Genomic DNA, 17,913 nt, shown 5'->3' with positions numbered 1-17,913 from the left:
GTTTTGTGTGGAGGAAGTGAAGAAAGGGAGGGTTGGAGGGTTTCAGTTCAAAGAACTGTTGAGTGCTTGCTGTGCGCTGAGCTCTGAATCCCCCGTCAGCTGCAATTGATTTAACTTTGTAGATCCCAGTGGTGGCCAAATGTCGGAAAGCTCAGGAGGGCTTCTGAGCTTTAACCTTACAAGAGCTTAAAACCAGCTCTTGCAAGAACTGGGGATGAGATTGGAAACCACCTCATTTATATGCATCCATCCTGGACATTAATTTCATTTGTTTTAAGTTAATTAAAGCAAAATTCACTTGGAATCATCAGTTAGTATGGGAGTTCATCCCTGTTGTGCACAAACTAAGGAACTTAAAATGCTGGGAATTATTAGGAAGGGAATGATGAATAAAACGGAAAATGTCATAATGTCTCTGTATCGCTCCATAGTGAGACCGCACCTTGAATACTGTGTACAATTCTGGTCGCTGCATCTCAAAGAAGATATAGTTGTGATGGAGAAGGTACAGAGAAGGGCAATCAAAATGATAAAGGGGATGGAACAGCTCCCCTATGAGGAAAGGCTGAAGAGGTTAGGACTTTTCAGCTTGGAGAAGAGACGGCTGAGGGGGGATATGATAGAGGTGTTTAAAATCATGAGAGGTCTAGAACGGGTAGATGTGAATCGGTTATTTACTCTTTCAGATAGTAGAAAGACTAGGGGGCACTCCATGAAGTTAGCATGGGGCACATTTAAAACTAATTGGAGAAAGTTCTTTTTTACTCAACGCACAATGAAACTCTGGAATTTGTTGCCAGAGGATGTGGTTAGTGCAGTTAGTATAGCTGTGTTTAAAAAAGGATTGGATAAGTTCCTGGAGGAGAAGTCCATTACCTGCTATTAATTGAGTTGACTTAGAAAATAGCCACCGCTATTAGTAGCAACAGTAACATGGAATAGACTTAGTTTTTGGGTACTTGCCAGATTCTTGTGGCCTGGATTGGCCTCTGTTGGAAACAGGATGCTGGGCTTGATGGACCCTTGGTCTGACCCAGTATGGCATGTTCTTATGTTCTTAATGTGCCCACCTGAACCTCAAGTCATCCAGCACCAACCAATGACCCTTTCAGTCTGAAAATTTCCAATAATTTGAGTGGTTTCCACAAACATTTGCAAGAATTTTCCATTGATTTCATGAAGTTTTACTGCTTTTTACTTTCTACAAGAAAAATGTCACTAGTGTTTCACTGTGCCAATTTCTCATTAAATTATTCACAATGCCAATGCCTGCTCCCATCCCTGCTCTGTCACTCCCAGGAGGCCCGAGCACCACCATCCACTTTCCCAGTTCTCAGGGAACGCACAAGGTGCCAAACGTACACCTGAGAGGATCTGTGGAGTTTTGTGGGCAGAAGCAGCACCATTTATAAAATCCCAGGTATTTCTGTCCCTAAAGTACATGCACAGAAATCTGTAAAGCAGAGAAACGCATACTTTCTCATTTTATAAAACTATATCTGTATTATGCATGCATAATAACTGTAAGAATGCACACGTTAAAACAGGCAGGGGTTTTATAAAGCATGCATCTACTCTGCTTTTGAAAAATAACAGTTATTTGTGCAGGTTCTGGGAATCACCAGTTTATCGGCTCCTTCGCCAGTTCACCTACCCCCTCCAGCACTTACTCTGAACCCCCACCAGGTCACACAGACCTCCCACCCAACTCTTTATGGCCCCTGTTTACTAAAGTGTGCTATTGCATGGCAAAGCTTGAATTTGGCCCTTAATGCTCATTAAACCAGGTTTATTGCACATTAATCTGTAAATCCTGCTTAAGCATTACCAATAATACAAAAAGAAAAGTTTAGTGTGGGCAAAATATGAATGAGCTGTACCGCATTCACATACATAGACTTAGTTTTTGGGTTACATGGAATAGACTTAGTTTTTGGGTACTTGCCAGGTTCTTGTGGCCTGGATTGGCCACTGTTGGAAACAGGATGCTGGGCTTGATGGACCCTTGGTCTGACCCAGTATGGCATTTTCTTATCTTCTTATGTTCTTACATGCACTTAGCTCTTTAAGGTTAAAATGGCTCAGAGTAAATTGCATTAAACACAGGTGTAGTTAGCTTAGTCCCAGGTCAGCAGGCTAACACGCCTCCTGCGGTTCCAGCCACAATCCCCACCCACGATAAAAAAAGGGGTTTGTGACTCCAAAAGCCCTGGCACCTTCCCAAGCAGGAAGAGTGTACCTCCAGCCCCCCACAAGCAGGAGGAGCATGGCCCCCACGGATGGTCTCCCTCCCAGGAGCCAGGAAACGCACACCCTCCCTTCTCTCCCTTCCCCAGAAGCATGGAAGGTCAGCCTGCCCAATCCTCTTACCTCTGCCCGCCCCATCTGGCAAATGCCGAGGGCTCGTTGGGAATGATCCATCCCCACGTGCTCCTGCCTCACTTGCTCCACACATCAAAATGCTGCTGGCTCACCCACGGTTCAACTCTGCCCTTCATGTGTGGGGAATGGGAGTCTTCAGGCAGCGGGGAGAGAGTGGGGAATGGAACCTGCCCGAAGAGAACTCAGAATTTGGACTTGGGGGACTGAGGGTGTGCCAGGCTCTCCAGGAGGCTCGCTCTTCCTGCTTGGAGGGTCGCCAGGGAGTGCTCTTCCTGCTTTGCGGGGTTGCCAGGGAGTGCTCTTCCTGCTTTGTGGGGATGCCAGGGAGTGCTCTTCCTGCTTTGCGGGGTTGCCAGGGAGTGCTCTTCCTGCTTTGTGGGGATGCCAGGGAGTGCTCTTCCTGCTTTGCAGGGATGCCAGGGAGTGCTCTTCCTGCTTTGCAGGGATGCCAGGGAGTGCTCTTCCTGCTTTGTGGGGATGCCAGGGAGTGCTCTTCCTGCTTTGCAGGGATGCCAGGGAGTGCTCTTCCTGCTTTGCGGGGATGCCAGGGAGTGCTCTTCCTGCTTTGCATGGATGCCAGGGAGTGCTCTTCCTGCTTTGCGGGGTTGCCAGGGAGTGCTCTTCCTGCTTTGCGGGGTTGCCAGGGAGTGCTCTTCCTGCTTGGAGGGCCGCCAGGGAGTGCTCTTCCTGCTTGGAGGGTCGCCAGGGAGTGCTCTTCCTGCTTTGCGGGGTTGCCAGGGAGTGCTCTTCCTGCTTTGTGGGGATGCCAGGGAGTGCTCTTCCTGCTTTGCGGGGTTGCCAGGGAGTGCTCTTCCTGCTTTGTGGGGATGCCAGGGAGTGCTCTTCCTGCTTTGCATGGATGCCAGGGAGTGCTCTTCCTGCTTTGCGGGGTTGCCAGGGAGTGCTCTTCCTGCTTTGCAGGGATGCCAGGGAGTGCTCTTCCTGCTTTGCATGGCTGCCAGGGAGTGCTCTTCCTGCTTTGCGGGGTTGCCAGGGAGTGCTCTTCCTGCTTTGCGGGGTTGCCAGGGAGTGCTCTTCCTGCTTTGCATGGCTGCCAGGGAGTGCTCTTCCTGCTTTGCATGGCTGCCAGGGAGTGCTCTTCCTGCTTTGCAGGGATGCCAGGGAGTGCTCTTCCTGCTTTGCGGGGATGCCAGGGAGTGCTCTTCCTGCTTTGCATGGATGCCAGGGAGTGCTCTTCCTGCTTTGCATGGCTGCCAGGGAGTGCTCTTCCTGCTTTGCGGGGTTGCCAGGGAGTGCTCTTCCTGCTTTGCGGGGTTGCCAGGGAGTGCTCTTCCTGCTTTGCATGGCTGCCAGGGAGTGCTCTTCCTGCTTTGCAGGGATGCCAGGGAGTGCTCTTCCTGCTTTGCATGGCTGCCAGGGAGTGCTCTTCCTGCTTTGCAGGGATGCCAGGGAGTGCTCTTCCTGCTTTGCATGGCTGCCAGGGAGTGCTCTTCCTGCTTTGCAGGGATGCCAGGGAGTGCTCTTCCTGCTTTGCATGGCTGCCAGGGAGTGCTCTTCCTGCTTTGCGGGGTTGCCAGGGAGTGCTCTTCCTGCTTTGCGGGGTTGCCAGGGAGTGCTCTTCCTGCTTTGCATGGCTGCCAGGGAGTGCTCTTCCTGCTTTGCAGGGATGCCAGGGAGTGCTCTTCCTGCTTTGCATGGCTGCCAGGGAGTGCTCTTCCTGCTTTGCAGGGTTGCCAGGGAGTGCTCTTCCTGCTTTGCGGGGTTGCCAGGGAGTGCTCTTCCTGCTTTGCATGGCTGCCAGGGAGTGCTCTTCCTGCTTGGAGGGGATGCCAGGGAGTGCTCTTCCTGCTTTGCTGGGATGCCAGGGAGTGCTCTTCCTGGTTTGCGGGGATGCCAGGGAGTGCTCTTCCTGCTTGGAGGGGATGCCAGGGAGTGCTCTTCCTGGTTTGCGGGGATGCCAGGGAGTGCTCTTCCTGCTTTGCATGGCTGCCAGGGAGTGCTCTTCCTGCTTGGAGGGGATGCCAGGGAGTGCTCTTCCTGCTTTGCGGGGATGCCAGGGAGTGCTCTTCCTGCTTTGCTGGGATGCCAGGGAGTGCTCTTCCTGCTTGGAGGGCCACCAGGGAGTGCTCTTCCTGCTTTGCATGGCTGCCAGGGAGTGCTCTTCCTGCTTGGAGGGGATGCCAGGGAGTGCTCTTCCTGCTTTGCATGGATGCCAGGGAGTGCTGTTCCTGCTTTACAGGGATGCCAGGGAGTGCTCTTCCTGCTTGGAGGGGATGCCAGGGAGTGCTCTTCCTGCTTTGCATGGATGCCAGGGAGTGCTGTTCCTGCTTTACAGGGATGCCAGGGAGTGCTCTTCCTGCTTGGAGGGGATGCCAGGGAGTGCTCTTCCTGCTTTGCATGGATGCCAGGGAGTGCTGTTCCTGCTTTACAGGGATGCCAGGGAGTGCTCTTCCTGCTTTGCGGGGATGCAGTAGGGGATCTTGTTGCTTTGAGGATCTGCGGGCACCGTGTTGTAATTACAATATTTACTAAAGGGTTAATGCCATTAACGTCAGAGCCCTGATCTTCATTTTTAACATTCTTTAGAAAGAGTCCTGTGTGTCTTATCACAGGGTCATAATACGATCACCAAGGCTTTGAGCTAGGTAAAGTTATTTAGTTGCTGTGTCAAGGGCAATGTTAAAAGAGATTTAGCCAAGTAACTATATAGAGGTCCATATTCAAAGGTTATCCGTCTAAATAGCAAATGTGGCATATTCAGCCACTTATCCGGCTGAGTGATTATCTGGATAATAAAAGGAGTTCCGGGGCGTTCTGGGGAGGGGCTGAAGCTGCGCTGGAGCCGCCGAGAGCAGATGAGTGAGACTGTTGCTCCCAGCAGGGATGGCTTTTGCCACCGGGAGGGCAGTCCAGGGGAGATGAGGGGGCCTGGGGGGGAGAGTCTACAATTCTAAATTTTAAATTGAAAGCAGGGGAAGGGGAGGGGGTGAGCAAGACGACCTGGTAATGTTTACTTTCCAGAGCCTTGGACCCTCCCCTTTCATTCATTTCTAATACTTACTTACCCGGATAACCACACAAGGCCTGATATTCAAACATAGCCGGTTAGGTTGTTAGGAATCCGGCTGAAGATGTTACCCATTGAATATCGGCTCTCAGTCGCCTGTCTAGATTGCTCTGGTTGAGAATCGACCCTCTCAGAGGAGTTTAAAATATGAGCAGGGCTGACCTTACAAAAATGCAGGGCCCAGGGTGGTCTCCCCGATTCACGCCCCTAAGGATGGCCTTATCAGAATTTGCATGTTTATAGCCGGATTAATAGGAGGTGGCCCCAGGGCAGTGTTTAGGTTGGGGACATTCAATTCTACACATAGGAGTCAATTTTCAAAGGGCTTTTGTGCATAAAGAAGCCGATGCAATATCGCCATGCGGGAAACGAGCCTCATGATTAAGCGCCCACTTTCCCAATGTGTTCTGATGCACCTCTCCAGGGTGCCCGCTGCAATATCGCCATGCGGGAAACGAGCCTCATGATTAAGCGCCCACTTTCCCAATGTGTTCTGATGCACCTCTCCAGGGTGCCCGCTGCAATATCGCCATGCGGGAAACGAGCCTCATGATTAAGCGCCCACTTTCCCAATGTGTTCTGATGCACCTCTCCAGGGTGCCCGCTGCAATATCGCTATGCGGGAAACGAGCCTCATGATTGAGCGCCCACTTTCCCAATGTGTTCTGATGCACCTCACCAGGGTGCCCGCTGCAATATTTAAATGGGCTGCTGCAGTGAAAAGGAGGCGCTGGGGGAAATTGTGTGCCCTTAGCGCCACCTCAGCAGCGGGGGCCCAGGAGAGGTGGCTGGCAGGGGGTTAGGGAAAACGGACGCTCAATTTTACGAGCATCCATTTTCCTAACCTGTGCACAGTACACCCAGGTAATTTATGCCCAGATATGCTACCTTATAAATGTGCATACGTTTTACTAGTGGAAAACAGGGGCAGGCTAGGGCCATTCCGGGGCTTGGTTCACTACTTCCTATTTTGAAAGAGAGGTGCACACGTAAAGTATGTATTACCAAACTTATTCATACAGTTCTGGACCTGATCACTGACTGCAGCAAGGGAAATCCGACTTGTCGGTTGGCTGCAGGTTTTGGGTGGGCGATGAATATGGAAACTGATGGGGGTTCAGGGTGAAGTGCAAAAGAGTGGAGGTGAACTGGTAGAGGCATTGTGAACTGCTGATTTCACGTGCATGCACAAGTACCGTATATACCCCTGTATAAGTCGATCTCATGTAGACGTCAAGGGTATTTTTGGGCTCCAAAATCTAGATTTATCTGTCACCCGTGGATAAATCGAGGGTGTATGAAATGGTGAAATCACACTAAGAAACAAACAGATTGACTAGCTGATCAGGCGTTAACATTCAAGCAATAACGTTACTGCAAAGAAAAGGATTTGCCATTTGTTCCTGAATACTAATGTGTTTCCTCTGAATTTAGATCTAAACAAGTTTGGTAGAGAACTTAATTTTAAAGGTTGCTTTTTACCCCCAACTTGGAAAACCAGATAAATTTATGATCATGCCTAGAAACAAATAAGCTTTATCCTTATGAACAACACAAGGGTTATTAACAGAGTAAACTTTGAATTCAACTTGAAATATTCAATAGCGAGAAGGAAGAGAGACTAATATCTATGGCAGAATGAAGGGGAGAAATATCTGTGGCAGAATGAGAGGAGGGACAGAAATATCTGTGGCAGAATGAAGGGGACAGGAGAAATATCTGTGGCAGAATGAAGGGGAGTGTTGGGTTTGCGGCATAATGTGGACTCTTGGTCGAAGTGGCAATGACTCCTCCCACGAGGAAGGGCCCCGTGGGAACCACAATGATAGGCTAGACTCAATAGCAAGCGGACACAGAGGAAAGGAAGATGTATTATACTGCTGTGATGAAGATGATACTTGTCTGAGGAATGGACAGTGCTGTAGTCCAGCGATATCACAGTAAGACTCCAGATAGTCTCAGTAGTGATGTAGTTGATGATCTCACCCAGATGTAGTGAAGGATCGGCAGTGTTCCGCTGCGCGGGATAGGCCGTGAACCTGAAGGGTGGAGCGAGGAGAGCTTGGAGCGTAGTAGTATTCACAGGGTCGCAGAGATGATAGCTTCCTTCGGTAGTCGAGTGAAGAGAAGGACCCGTGGTCTGAGGTGCAGGATAGTCCCTCGAGGAGCGAGTACCTAGGAGCACCGAGGGTACCTGGAATAAGCTGGCAAGACCCCCCAAGGGGCAGGTGTCCTGATGGTAAGGCTGAATAACCCCAGAGGGCGAGTAGGAGTGAGGGGTCCCCAAGGAGCGGGTACCCAGAGCTTCAGTAGGTAGCGAAATACCCCGGATGGTAGTGAGGAATCCAAGTGAGCAGCTTAGAAGCCATCAGAGAAGCAAAACCGAAGTCCTTGCTAACTCGTTGAATTGGAGCGAAGCGGAGGTTTAAATACCCGGAAGTACTGACATCATGCAGAGGGGCTGCCCCCGAGGTTCCCACCATAATGTGCTTAAGAACGTGGGCAGCGTGCGCACGCCCTAGGAGGCCTCAGGAAGAAGCATGGCAGAAAGGGATGCCCATGCTGGCTCAGAGACGCCCAGGGGTTTGGCAAACAACAGTGGAGGCAGCCATCCTTCTGAAGGAAGATTAGAAAGGTAAAAGAGAGGTTAAGCAGAGTGGTCGCAGCCATCTGCAACCGACGGAGGCAACAGGGAGGGGAGAATTATCTGTGGCAGAATGAAGGGGAGGGGAGAAATATCTGTGGCAGAATGAAGGGGGGGGGGAGAAAAATCTGTGCAGAATGAGAGGAAGGGGAGGATTATCTGTGGTAGAATGAAGGGGAGGGGAGAATTATCTGTGGAAGAATGAAGGGAAGGGGAGAATTATCTGTGGCAGAATGAGAGGAAGGGGAGAATTAATCGGTGGCAGAATGAGAGGAAGGGGAGGATTATCTGTGGCAGAATGAGAGGAAGGGGAGAATTAATCGGTGGCAGAATGAGAGGAAGGGGAGGATTATCTGTGGCAGAATGAGAGGAAGGGGAGAATTATCTGTGGCAGAATGAAGGGGAGGGGAGAATTATCTGTGGCAGAATGAAGGGGAGGGGAGGATTATCTGTGGCTGAATGAGAGGAAGGGGAGAATTAATCGGTGGCAGAATGAGAGGAAGGGGAGGATTATCTGTGGCAGAATGAGAGGAAGGGGAGAATTAATCGGTGGCAGAATGAGAGGAAGGGGAGGATTATCTGTGGCAGAATGAGAGGAAGGGGAGAATTAATCGGTGGCAGAATGAGAGGAAGGGAGGATTATCTGTGGCAGAATGAGAGGAAGGGGAGAATTAATCGGTGGCAGAATGAGAGGAAGGGGAGGATTATCTGTGGCAGAATGAGAGGAAGGGGAGAATTATCTGTGGCAGAATGAAGGGGAGGGGAGAATTATCTGTGGCAGAATGAAGGGGAGGGGAGGATTATCTGTGGCTGAATGAGAGGAAGGGGAGAATTATCTGTGGCAGAATGAAGGGGGGGGAGAATTATCTGTGGCAGAATGAGAGGAAGGGGAGAATTATCTGTGGCAGAATGAAGGGGAGGGGAGAATTATCTGTGGCAGAATGAAGGGGAGGGGAGAATTATCTGTGGCAGAATGAGAGGAAGGGGAGAATTATCTATGCAAAATAGGCTCGGCGCGCGCAGGGGGGGTTTGGAGTAGGTTTTCGGGGGTACGCACGTATCCTACGCGCGTACCCCTTTGAAAATCTACCCGTTATTGTAAAGCCCAGTTCTGCAGGAAAAGCATGGTATACTGGAAATAAGCAAGGGTGATGCAAATAAAATCACTTTAAGAGCATCGGATTCTCTCTCTTTTTTTTATAAATGGCAGCAATTGTGATGGACCGTAGGATCATGGGATACTACAGTGCCAGTAGTTCATTGCATAATTGTTTCTGGCAAAGATAAGAAAATAAGGAATTTCCTGCTGGGTCAGACCAAGATCCATTGAGCCCAGCGTCCTGTCTCTGAGAGTGGCCAATCCAGGTCGCAGGTACCTGGCAGATCCCATAAATTAGATCTATTTCCTCTTACTCACTCCCAGTCTACCTGGCTATTAATGGCCTGTGAACCTTTTCTCCAAGAACTCCACACCTGTTTTAATTAACCCTGCTGTGCAAGCTGCCTTCATCCCATCCTCTGGCAACAGATTCAACAGCTTAATAATGCACCGAGTGAAAAGTTCTTTCTATGATTTGTTTTAAATTGGCTGGTTGTTAGCTTCATGGCGTGACCCCTGGCATCTCATTTTTCCAGCCGGTAATAAAAGCTACAAGTATACACTAGTTGAGAAGCTAAGATAAATACTATACCTGCAGAATATTCTTTGCAAAAATGTTTTGTGCTCACTTAACATATTTATTGTGTCTTCCATAGCAACAGCTGTACATTGGATCAAAGTCTGGCATTTCCCAAGTAAAGTTTCACCAGTGTGATATGTATGGCAGCGCTTGCACGGACTGCTGCCTCGCTAGAGACCCCTATTGTGCCTGGGATGGGATGACTTGCTCCAGATACTATCCCTCAGGAACACAGGCAAAGAGGTAATCATGCTCATCTCCTACCAGAAACTGTAAAATGCCCCCTGTTTCCAAAAGAGCTGTGCCCTGAAAAATGTTTTTACTTTACCTGCAAAATAAAAATAGAAATCCCTAATGGTTTGACTTCTAAAAGAATATTGCAAGTCTAAGAATATGCACATCCTCCAGAGAGGACTAGTCAGATGCACAGTTTATTTTCTTATACATCTGTAAAATACAGGATGACAGATTATGTTATAAGCAGATTTTAAGGAAAATACTGATAATAATGGACTGTAGGCAGAATTGTTCCCCAAGAACTGAAAGAGAGAATAATAAAGTCTAAAAACGGTACATCCTGCAATCGGAGGGTATTAGCTCTGTTTTATTTGTACATTTTTCCTCATTCTTCCATTCTGTTTCAGACAAAATTAATCAATTTTACAAGAGACGATAAATAATCTTTACAGAATGGATTGTGCAGATGAGTGCGTCGCCGTGACTGTGTTGCATTCATTTAATATTGCAGGTATCATCATCAGCAGGTTGTTAATCATAGCCAAGCAGGTCCAAGTATTTAATTATAAATTTAGCATAAGATATTGACTGCAGTAAGTCGTTCAACATGATGCATGTCTGGTACAGTCATTTCTCAGGAACATGAGTGCTGAATGTTAAGATTATTCTGGAGATATTTAGAAACTGCCAGCAGGCATTTTTTATCATGGACTGTGCTCCAATTTTCAAAACAGAAGAACTCATGCACTTTCACTTTGAAATATTTTGTGGGTAAAAAAGGCCTATGGACATTTACACTTACTATTTATGCAGACAGATTTTCTACAGAAAATAGCGTACAGATGAAAATACAATATATACATGTTATTTCTAATCCAACCAAACACACGTCCCTGGGAACTTCTACCCTCACGTCAGCATAAAGTTTGCACATTGTGAATCACCATGCATTAGGAATATGCACAGGCAAAATTTTCATTTTGGTTCACTCATTTGTTTTGTAGGTCACCTCCATTCTTTTTATTAGTTTCAAATAAAAATATTTTCATTTATTTATTTCATTCATTTACCACTAAAATCAATGGGGGAAGTAGTGCAGCCTTCTTTGAGATTCAACATTTGGACTTTCTAATCAGTTCTAAAGAACATTATGGGTAGCCCACAACAGACAGGGAACTAGAACTTCAAGGCACCAGGTCTGGGACAAAATGACACCAAAAGTAGTAGGAATATGCTAAGGTACCATACAAGGGTGCAAGGATACCAGCAGTGGCAGGAGTCCTCCAAGGCCCCAGGAGAGGAGCAACACAGCAACAAGAATGTCAGTAACATGCCAAAGCTTCATATGAGGGCATAGATAAGAGTGGCAAGACCCCCAAAGGCAACATAAAAGAGCAAACTGGCAACAAGAGTGGCATGAACATCCTAAGGCACCATGAAGGGGGAAAATAGCAAAAGTACAGAAAAGAATCACAGGCACTGACAGAGAGACAAAGTAACACAAACAGTGGCATGAAGACCCCCAAAGCACCATGAAAGGTGCAAAGAAGTCACTCACAGTGGCAAGATCACTCCAAGGTGTAGCATCTGGGGTATGGCAGCAAGACAATGTGGCACAAATACCCCCCAAGGTATAGCATAAGTCTATAGCAGCAAGGCAGAGTTGCAGGAAGTCCCCAAGATATAGCATTGGAGCATGGATGGTAGAAAATCATAATAGCATCTATACCCCCAAGGTGTAGAGACTGGGGTATGACAGGAAGGCTGAGTGGTTGCAGGACCCTCAAGATGGTATATAAAGAGTATAGCAGTAAGGCATAGTGGCAGTAAGATGACCAAGGAGTAGCATAAAGGGTATAGCAGCAAGGCAATGTGTCAGCCAGACTCCCTACCGTACCATATGCCGTATAGCAGCAAAGCAGATTGCACCATGACCCCTAATATGATAAGTCTGGGCACATCAGGAAGGCAGAGTGGTAGCAAGACGTCCAAGGTGCATCGTCTGGAGCAGGGCAGCTTCATCTTGAGTGGATCTCCATCCTCTCTACTTGCCCTTTTCTCCTGCTTTGACTCTGTCCTGGCTACTACCCCACTCAGGAATTTCTTGGTTTCTATACTTTGTCTCACAGCAGCACTTTTTTTTAATGGGCCTGTGGTAACAAGGGCGATAGCAGCTTGGGAAACAAGCAGGAGGAATAAGGAGGCAGACTCTGGCTGTTTCCTTTTGTGCAATTTATTTACAGTGAAAGCAAAGTGCAAAGCAAAGAAAACAGAAAACAAATGATCGAGCTCCCCTTAAAGCCAGGTAGCACAGAGACATTAAACATAGCTGGCCTTCCCATCGAGTGGCTTCCGGCCTGCCTAACCCTTCTGGGCCCTGACCTCTTATAGTATGCTGGGGGAGAGCCTCCCTTCATACAAAATCTCTTGCAAGGCTGATCCTTAAGGAGGACCGGGCTAGATCGTTGTAGTCGTTTCCTTAAGGTGATTTGAGGGAGTTGTCGGTATTCCCTCACAGGGCCGCTTTTCTGCATGTTTTGTGAAGGCAACTTTCAAAAAGAACATGCACTGACCTGCACTGCAACTTGCGTGTTTTTATTCCATCACAGTTTGCACGTCCACATCTGCATGAACCTGTGTGTGTACATGAGCAAGGGATAATTCCTCCCAGACTCTGCCTCCAAGAATGCCTCCTCCATCTGTGTATAAAAGCTCACTTGCAATGCACTACCTGAGTGTAATTTTACATATAGAGATGGTTGACAATTTTCAAAGATCCCAGGTCCACTGTTTTACGTGAGGAAATGTCTTTGAAATTGCCCTCTTAGAGGTCAATGTTTTAAGTGATGTAAAAAAGCATTTTACCTTTGCTAGAAGGCCACATTGGGCCGTGAAGAAAAAGCAGATCTTCAGCTGCACTTTTACAGCATAATCCTACCCACAGAAAAAGCCGGTGCACGTGACCTCCATGGACTCTGCGTCCATGGCAACTTTCAAAGCAAAAGAACTTGCATTGGTGCAAAGCCTGGGGGTAGAACCTTCGCTCAGATTTTGGCCCGATGTGGAGAGTTTAAAAATTGCTCTCTTAGCCACAGGAAATAAGACTTGAAATTTGCAGATGAAACACTAAAGGTTCAAGTCACACAAAATCTGCTGCAAGAAGAGAGTCAAAATCTCTAACAGCCAAAAAAAGTCATAACGGCTTGGAAAATGATATTTGGAGCAGAGAAGAAGATTATTAGTGACGTGATAAATGATAGCAGGTTAACCCAATCTGCTCGGTTGAGATTCATCCAGTTTGGGTAGATGTGTGTGAAATTTCCCTCCCAGGATCCACTTAGCTCCTTCTCGCCGTCCTTACAAAAATCCTGAAGGGCAGAAGCGATGCCAACTTGCTTCCTCCTCAGCTCCAGGACTTTAAAGATGGCGTAGAAGTGGCACTGGTTCAGCAGCTGCCTGCGTCGCTTCTGGTGAAATTCTGTTGTAGGCTGTAGAACAGGTTGGCGCAGCCGCACCGGAGGCAGGCACCAGAGCGACATCACGTTGCTGCAGTCCACCATGCTCGACGCGATGGTTAAAGTCCCTGAGCCAGGGGAGGAGCACCTGGGCTTCATTCCCGCCTTCATGCATTTCACAAGGACTGCTGGAAGGGGTTAAGTGGGGGCCAGAGAGGGAACTCTCTAGTGTTGGCTGGGCCCAGGCCTAGACTTAGGTTACATTTGTGGCTGGAAGGGGGGGGGGGGGGTCAGAGGGGCCCAGAGAGGCTAAGCCGGGCAGGCCTGGGCCCCAAGATCAATAGAGGCAGAGAATTGGGGAATATTTCCAGGACTGCGTGAGGCCTGTGGGGTTTTTGTTTCTTAACAACAAATATAAAAATGCCCCCAAATGTTTAGATATTCTCATAGGAAGCCATTTAAATGGCCTCATTGGCTGTATTTTATGTATTGATTTGAAATGAATGCACATCTCTAATGATTTGGTAAGGCTTCAGAATATGACTGGACCTGGTGGCACCACCTGCAATAGGGAGCCAAAAGGCTGAACCGAATGAGCAGATCTGAGTGCAAGCAATGTTTGTATTTCTGTCAACAATAAATAGCACATAGGTGAGGTATAGTGATGTATTTATTACACTGGAGCCCTGCTACAGCAGGATCATTCTTAAAGACCCAACTAAAGAGAGCTCGTAATTCCTCAGCTTTCCAGATCCCAAAGATCAGATGACGACAGGACCTTTGGGGTCTTGATAGCTCAGTCACAAGCACCCCTCATTTGTTGCTCAATTTAAAGGCATCACAAGCTAGAAAGAGCCAGTGTGGGCAGCAGAATTCTGCAGTGCAGCCCACTGCACTGGAAATGTCCTTTACTTACGAGGAACACTGCAAAGCAGGGTAGGTTCAGAGGAAGTCAAACCGTACAGCAAGCCGGGAAGACAGAATTTAAAATCTACCCAAGTCAATATGCAACCTTTTGTTTATGAAGTTACCCAGCCTTTCTGTCACCTTCTTGCTGTTTATGAGGGCAGTGTTGCCTGCGTGGAAAGAGATTATTTCTCTCCGTACCGCAGTGCATTCCAGGACAAAGCGACTGTTAGATAAGTCCATTTGTACTATTCAGTGGGTAACTAGAGTCAGATGAGCTTTTGGGAAGGTCCTTTATCACACCAGGCAGCACTACTCCAGATTAATTACTACTCCATGCTAATCAGCAATCAAGAAGGAACATTGTGTTCAACTTGAAAAGTCTTATTGATAACCTTCATTACAGGGCTCTTGCAGTTTGCTGCTGTTTTTCATCTCGTTTAGGAACTCTGTCCCCTCCTCCTTCCTCTTTTTCAAAGTTTGAGCATTTTTTACAAGCCCAAAATGGATTTAAATCAAGGATGTTGCTGTATATTCTGAACAATGCCTTCATGGCTCAATTACAAGACACCTAAAATCTGGGGTCTGGGTAATTTTGATGGATTGAATTTGATTAGTGCCTGCAATATATAGGGCTCGTTTGTTGGTCTTGTGGGTCAGCATGCCAAGCTTTTTTTTTTAATCTAGTGTCTATACACATTTATATAATCCTGTAAACTAAATTGTTTTCAAGAAAAACTCTTTTGTATTTTTCAGACGATTTCGTAGGCAGGATATTCGACATGGAAATGCTATTCAGCAGTGCCTTGGACAGCCATTCACTGGTAATAAATTTCACAACGTATTCATAGCTTGGAATCCTAAAAACAACAAAAATAGGGAAAAGATCCTGATTGAAATAAGCAATGCTGGGTAAAATTGGCTAACATTAAATCAGCATAGCACAAAAGAACATTTAAGGGGCATTAGCTACACAGCATTATTGATATCTTCAATATTTAACATTGAAACCCTAATACTCACTGCTATTGAACTTTTATTTCCTCAGTTTGGGTTTCTTAAGAACATAAGAACATAAGAAATTGCCATGCTGGGTCAGACCAAGGGTCCATCAAGCCCAGCATCCTGTTTCCAACAGAGGCCAAACCAGGCCACAAGAACCTGGCAATTACCCAAACACCTAGAAGATCCCATGCTACTGATGCAATTAATAGCAGTGACTATTCCCTAAGTAAACTTGATTAATAGCAGTTAATGGACTTCTCTTCCAAGAACTTATCCAAACCTTTTTTGAACCCAGCTACACTAACTGCACTAACCACATCCTCTGGCAACAAATTCCAGAGATTTATTGTGCGTTGAGTGAAAAAGAATTTTCTCCGATTAGTCTTAAATGTGCTACTTGCTAACTTCATGGAATGCCCCCTAGTCCTTCTATTATTCGAAAGTGTAAATAACCGAGTCACATCTACTCGTTCAAGACCTCTCATGATCTTAAAGACCTCTATGATATCCCCCCTCAGCCGTCTCTTCTCCAAGCTGAACAGCCCTAACCTCTTCAGCCTTTCCTCATAGGGGAGCTGTTCCATCCCCTTTATCATTTTGGTTGCCCTTCTCTGTACCTTCTCCATTGCAACTATATCTTTTTTGAGATACGGCGACCAGAATTCTTATGTGCCATAACCTTGTTTGGATGATTCGGATTTCTACAACACATCTAGAAACATTTTCTGCTGTATTCATTGCTGACACTGCTGCACTTTTATCAAGTTTACATCACGAGTCTTACTTTCTTTGCACATATTAACTTTTTCAAGGAAAAGGATCTAGGCGTCAATGTTGATAATACGCTGAAAACTTCTCAGTGTGCAGCAGCTGCTAAGAAAGCAATTAGAATGCTGGGGATTATTAGGAAGGTAATGCAGAAAAAAACAGAGAATATCATAATGCATCTGTATTGCTCCATGGTGTGACCTTATATGGAGTATTGTGTGCAGTTCTGGTCACCAAATAAAAACATAAGAACATGCCATACTGGGTTAGTCCAAGGGTCCATCAAGCCCAGCATCCTGTTTCCAACAGTGGCCAATCCAGGCCATAAGAACTTGGCAAGTACCCAAAAACTAAGTCTATTCCATGTTACCATTGCTAATGGCAGTGGCTATTCTCTAAGTGAACTTAATAGCAGGTAATGGACTTCTCCTCCAAGAACTTATCCAATCCTTTTTTAAACAGCTACACTAACTGCACTTACCTCATTCCCTAGCAACAAATTCAAGAGTTTCATTGTGGGTTGAGTGAAAAAGAACTTTCTCTGATTAGTTTTAAATGTGCTACTTGCTAACTTCATGGAATGCCCCCTAGTCCTTCTATTATCCGAAAGTGTAAATAACTGATTCACATTACCCCATTCTAGACCTCTCATGATTTTAAACACCTCTATCATATCCCCCCCTCAGCCGACTCTTCTCCAAGTCCTAACCTCTTTAGTCTTTCCTCATAGGGGAGCTGTTCCATTCCCCTTATCATTTTGGTCGCCGTTCTCTGTACCTTCTCCATCGCAATTATATCTTTTTTTAGATGCGGCGACCAGAATTGTACACAGTATTCAAGGTGCGGTCTCACCATGGAGCAATACAGAGGCATTATGACATTTTCTGTTTTATTCACCATTCCTTTTCTAATAATTAGAGATGTGAATCGGGCTTCGGATGATTGAAAATATCGTACGATATTTTCAAAATCATCAGAAATCGGGGGCTCCCCCAAAATGATAGGAAAACCCCCACGATATTATTCATGGGGGTTCTCTTATCGTTTTGGGGGAGGGCAGGAAAAACGGCATACAAAAATAACCCCTAAACCCACCCTGACTCTTTAAAACTAATCCCTCAGCCTTCCCCACTCTCCTGACCCCCCAAAAAACATTTTACAGGTACCTGGTGGTCCAGTGGGGGTCCCGGGAGCGATCTCCCACTCCCGAGCCATTGGCTGCCACTAATCAAAATGGCACCGATGGCCTTTGCCCTAACCATGTGACAGGGTGTCCGTGCCATTGGCCGGCCCCTGTCACATGGAGGGAGCACTGGATGGCGCCGGCAATCCAGTGCTCCTACCATGTGACAGGGGCCGGCCAATGGCACGGATACCCTGTCACATGGTTAGGGCAAAGGCCATCGGCGCCATTTTTATTAGTGGTAGCCAATGGCCCGAGAGTGGGAAATCGCTCCCTGTGCCCCCACTGGACCACCAGGTAATTTAAAACATTTTGGGGGGGTTCGGGAGGGTGGGGGATTTATTTTAAAGGGTCGGGGTCGGTTTAGGGGTTGTTTTGGTGTGCCGGTTTTCCCGCCCTCCCCTGATTTACGATTTTTCACGATAAATCGGGGGAATTTCTATTGTATTGCGACTCTAACGATTTTTGACGATTTAAAAAATATCTGACGATTTTTTTAAATCGTCAAAAAACGATTCACATCCCTAATTTCAATGTGTTATCCACTTTGACGCCTAGATCTCTTTCTTGGCTAGTAGCACCTAATATGGAACCTAACATTGTGTAACTACAGCAAGGGTTATTTT

The 17,913-nt window shown here is 46.9% G+C and overlaps 1 protein-coding gene across 2 annotated transcripts in view; it reads left to right on the top strand.

The window, feature by feature from the left end:
- The window catches only part of SEMA3E (semaphorin 3E), a 332,512-nt gene that overhangs the window by 266,710 nt on the left and 47,889 nt on the right, over positions 1-17,913 (top strand). Inside the window, exons 14-15 of one of the 2 annotated variants that reach the window (XM_029615222.1) lie at positions 9,816-9,976; positions 15,088-15,155. In XM_029615222.1, coding sequence (XP_029471082.1) covers positions 9,816-9,976; positions 15,088-15,155 — 229 coding nt within the window. Of the gene's footprint in view, positions 1-9,809; positions 9,977-15,087; positions 15,156-17,913 lie in introns of both variants that reach the window. The other variant, XM_029615221.1, reaches the window with a different exon arrangement.

Source organism: Rhinatrema bivittatum, chromosome 9 (genome assembly GCF_901001135.1).
Source record: "Rhinatrema bivittatum chromosome 9, aRhiBiv1.1, whole genome shotgun sequence".
Lineage (NCBI taxonomy): Eukaryota > Metazoa > Chordata > Amphibia > Gymnophiona > Rhinatrematidae > Rhinatrema > Rhinatrema bivittatum.
The sequence above is the reverse complement of the archived record's forward strand: the minus strand, read 5'-3'. Positions and strand labels throughout refer to the sequence as shown.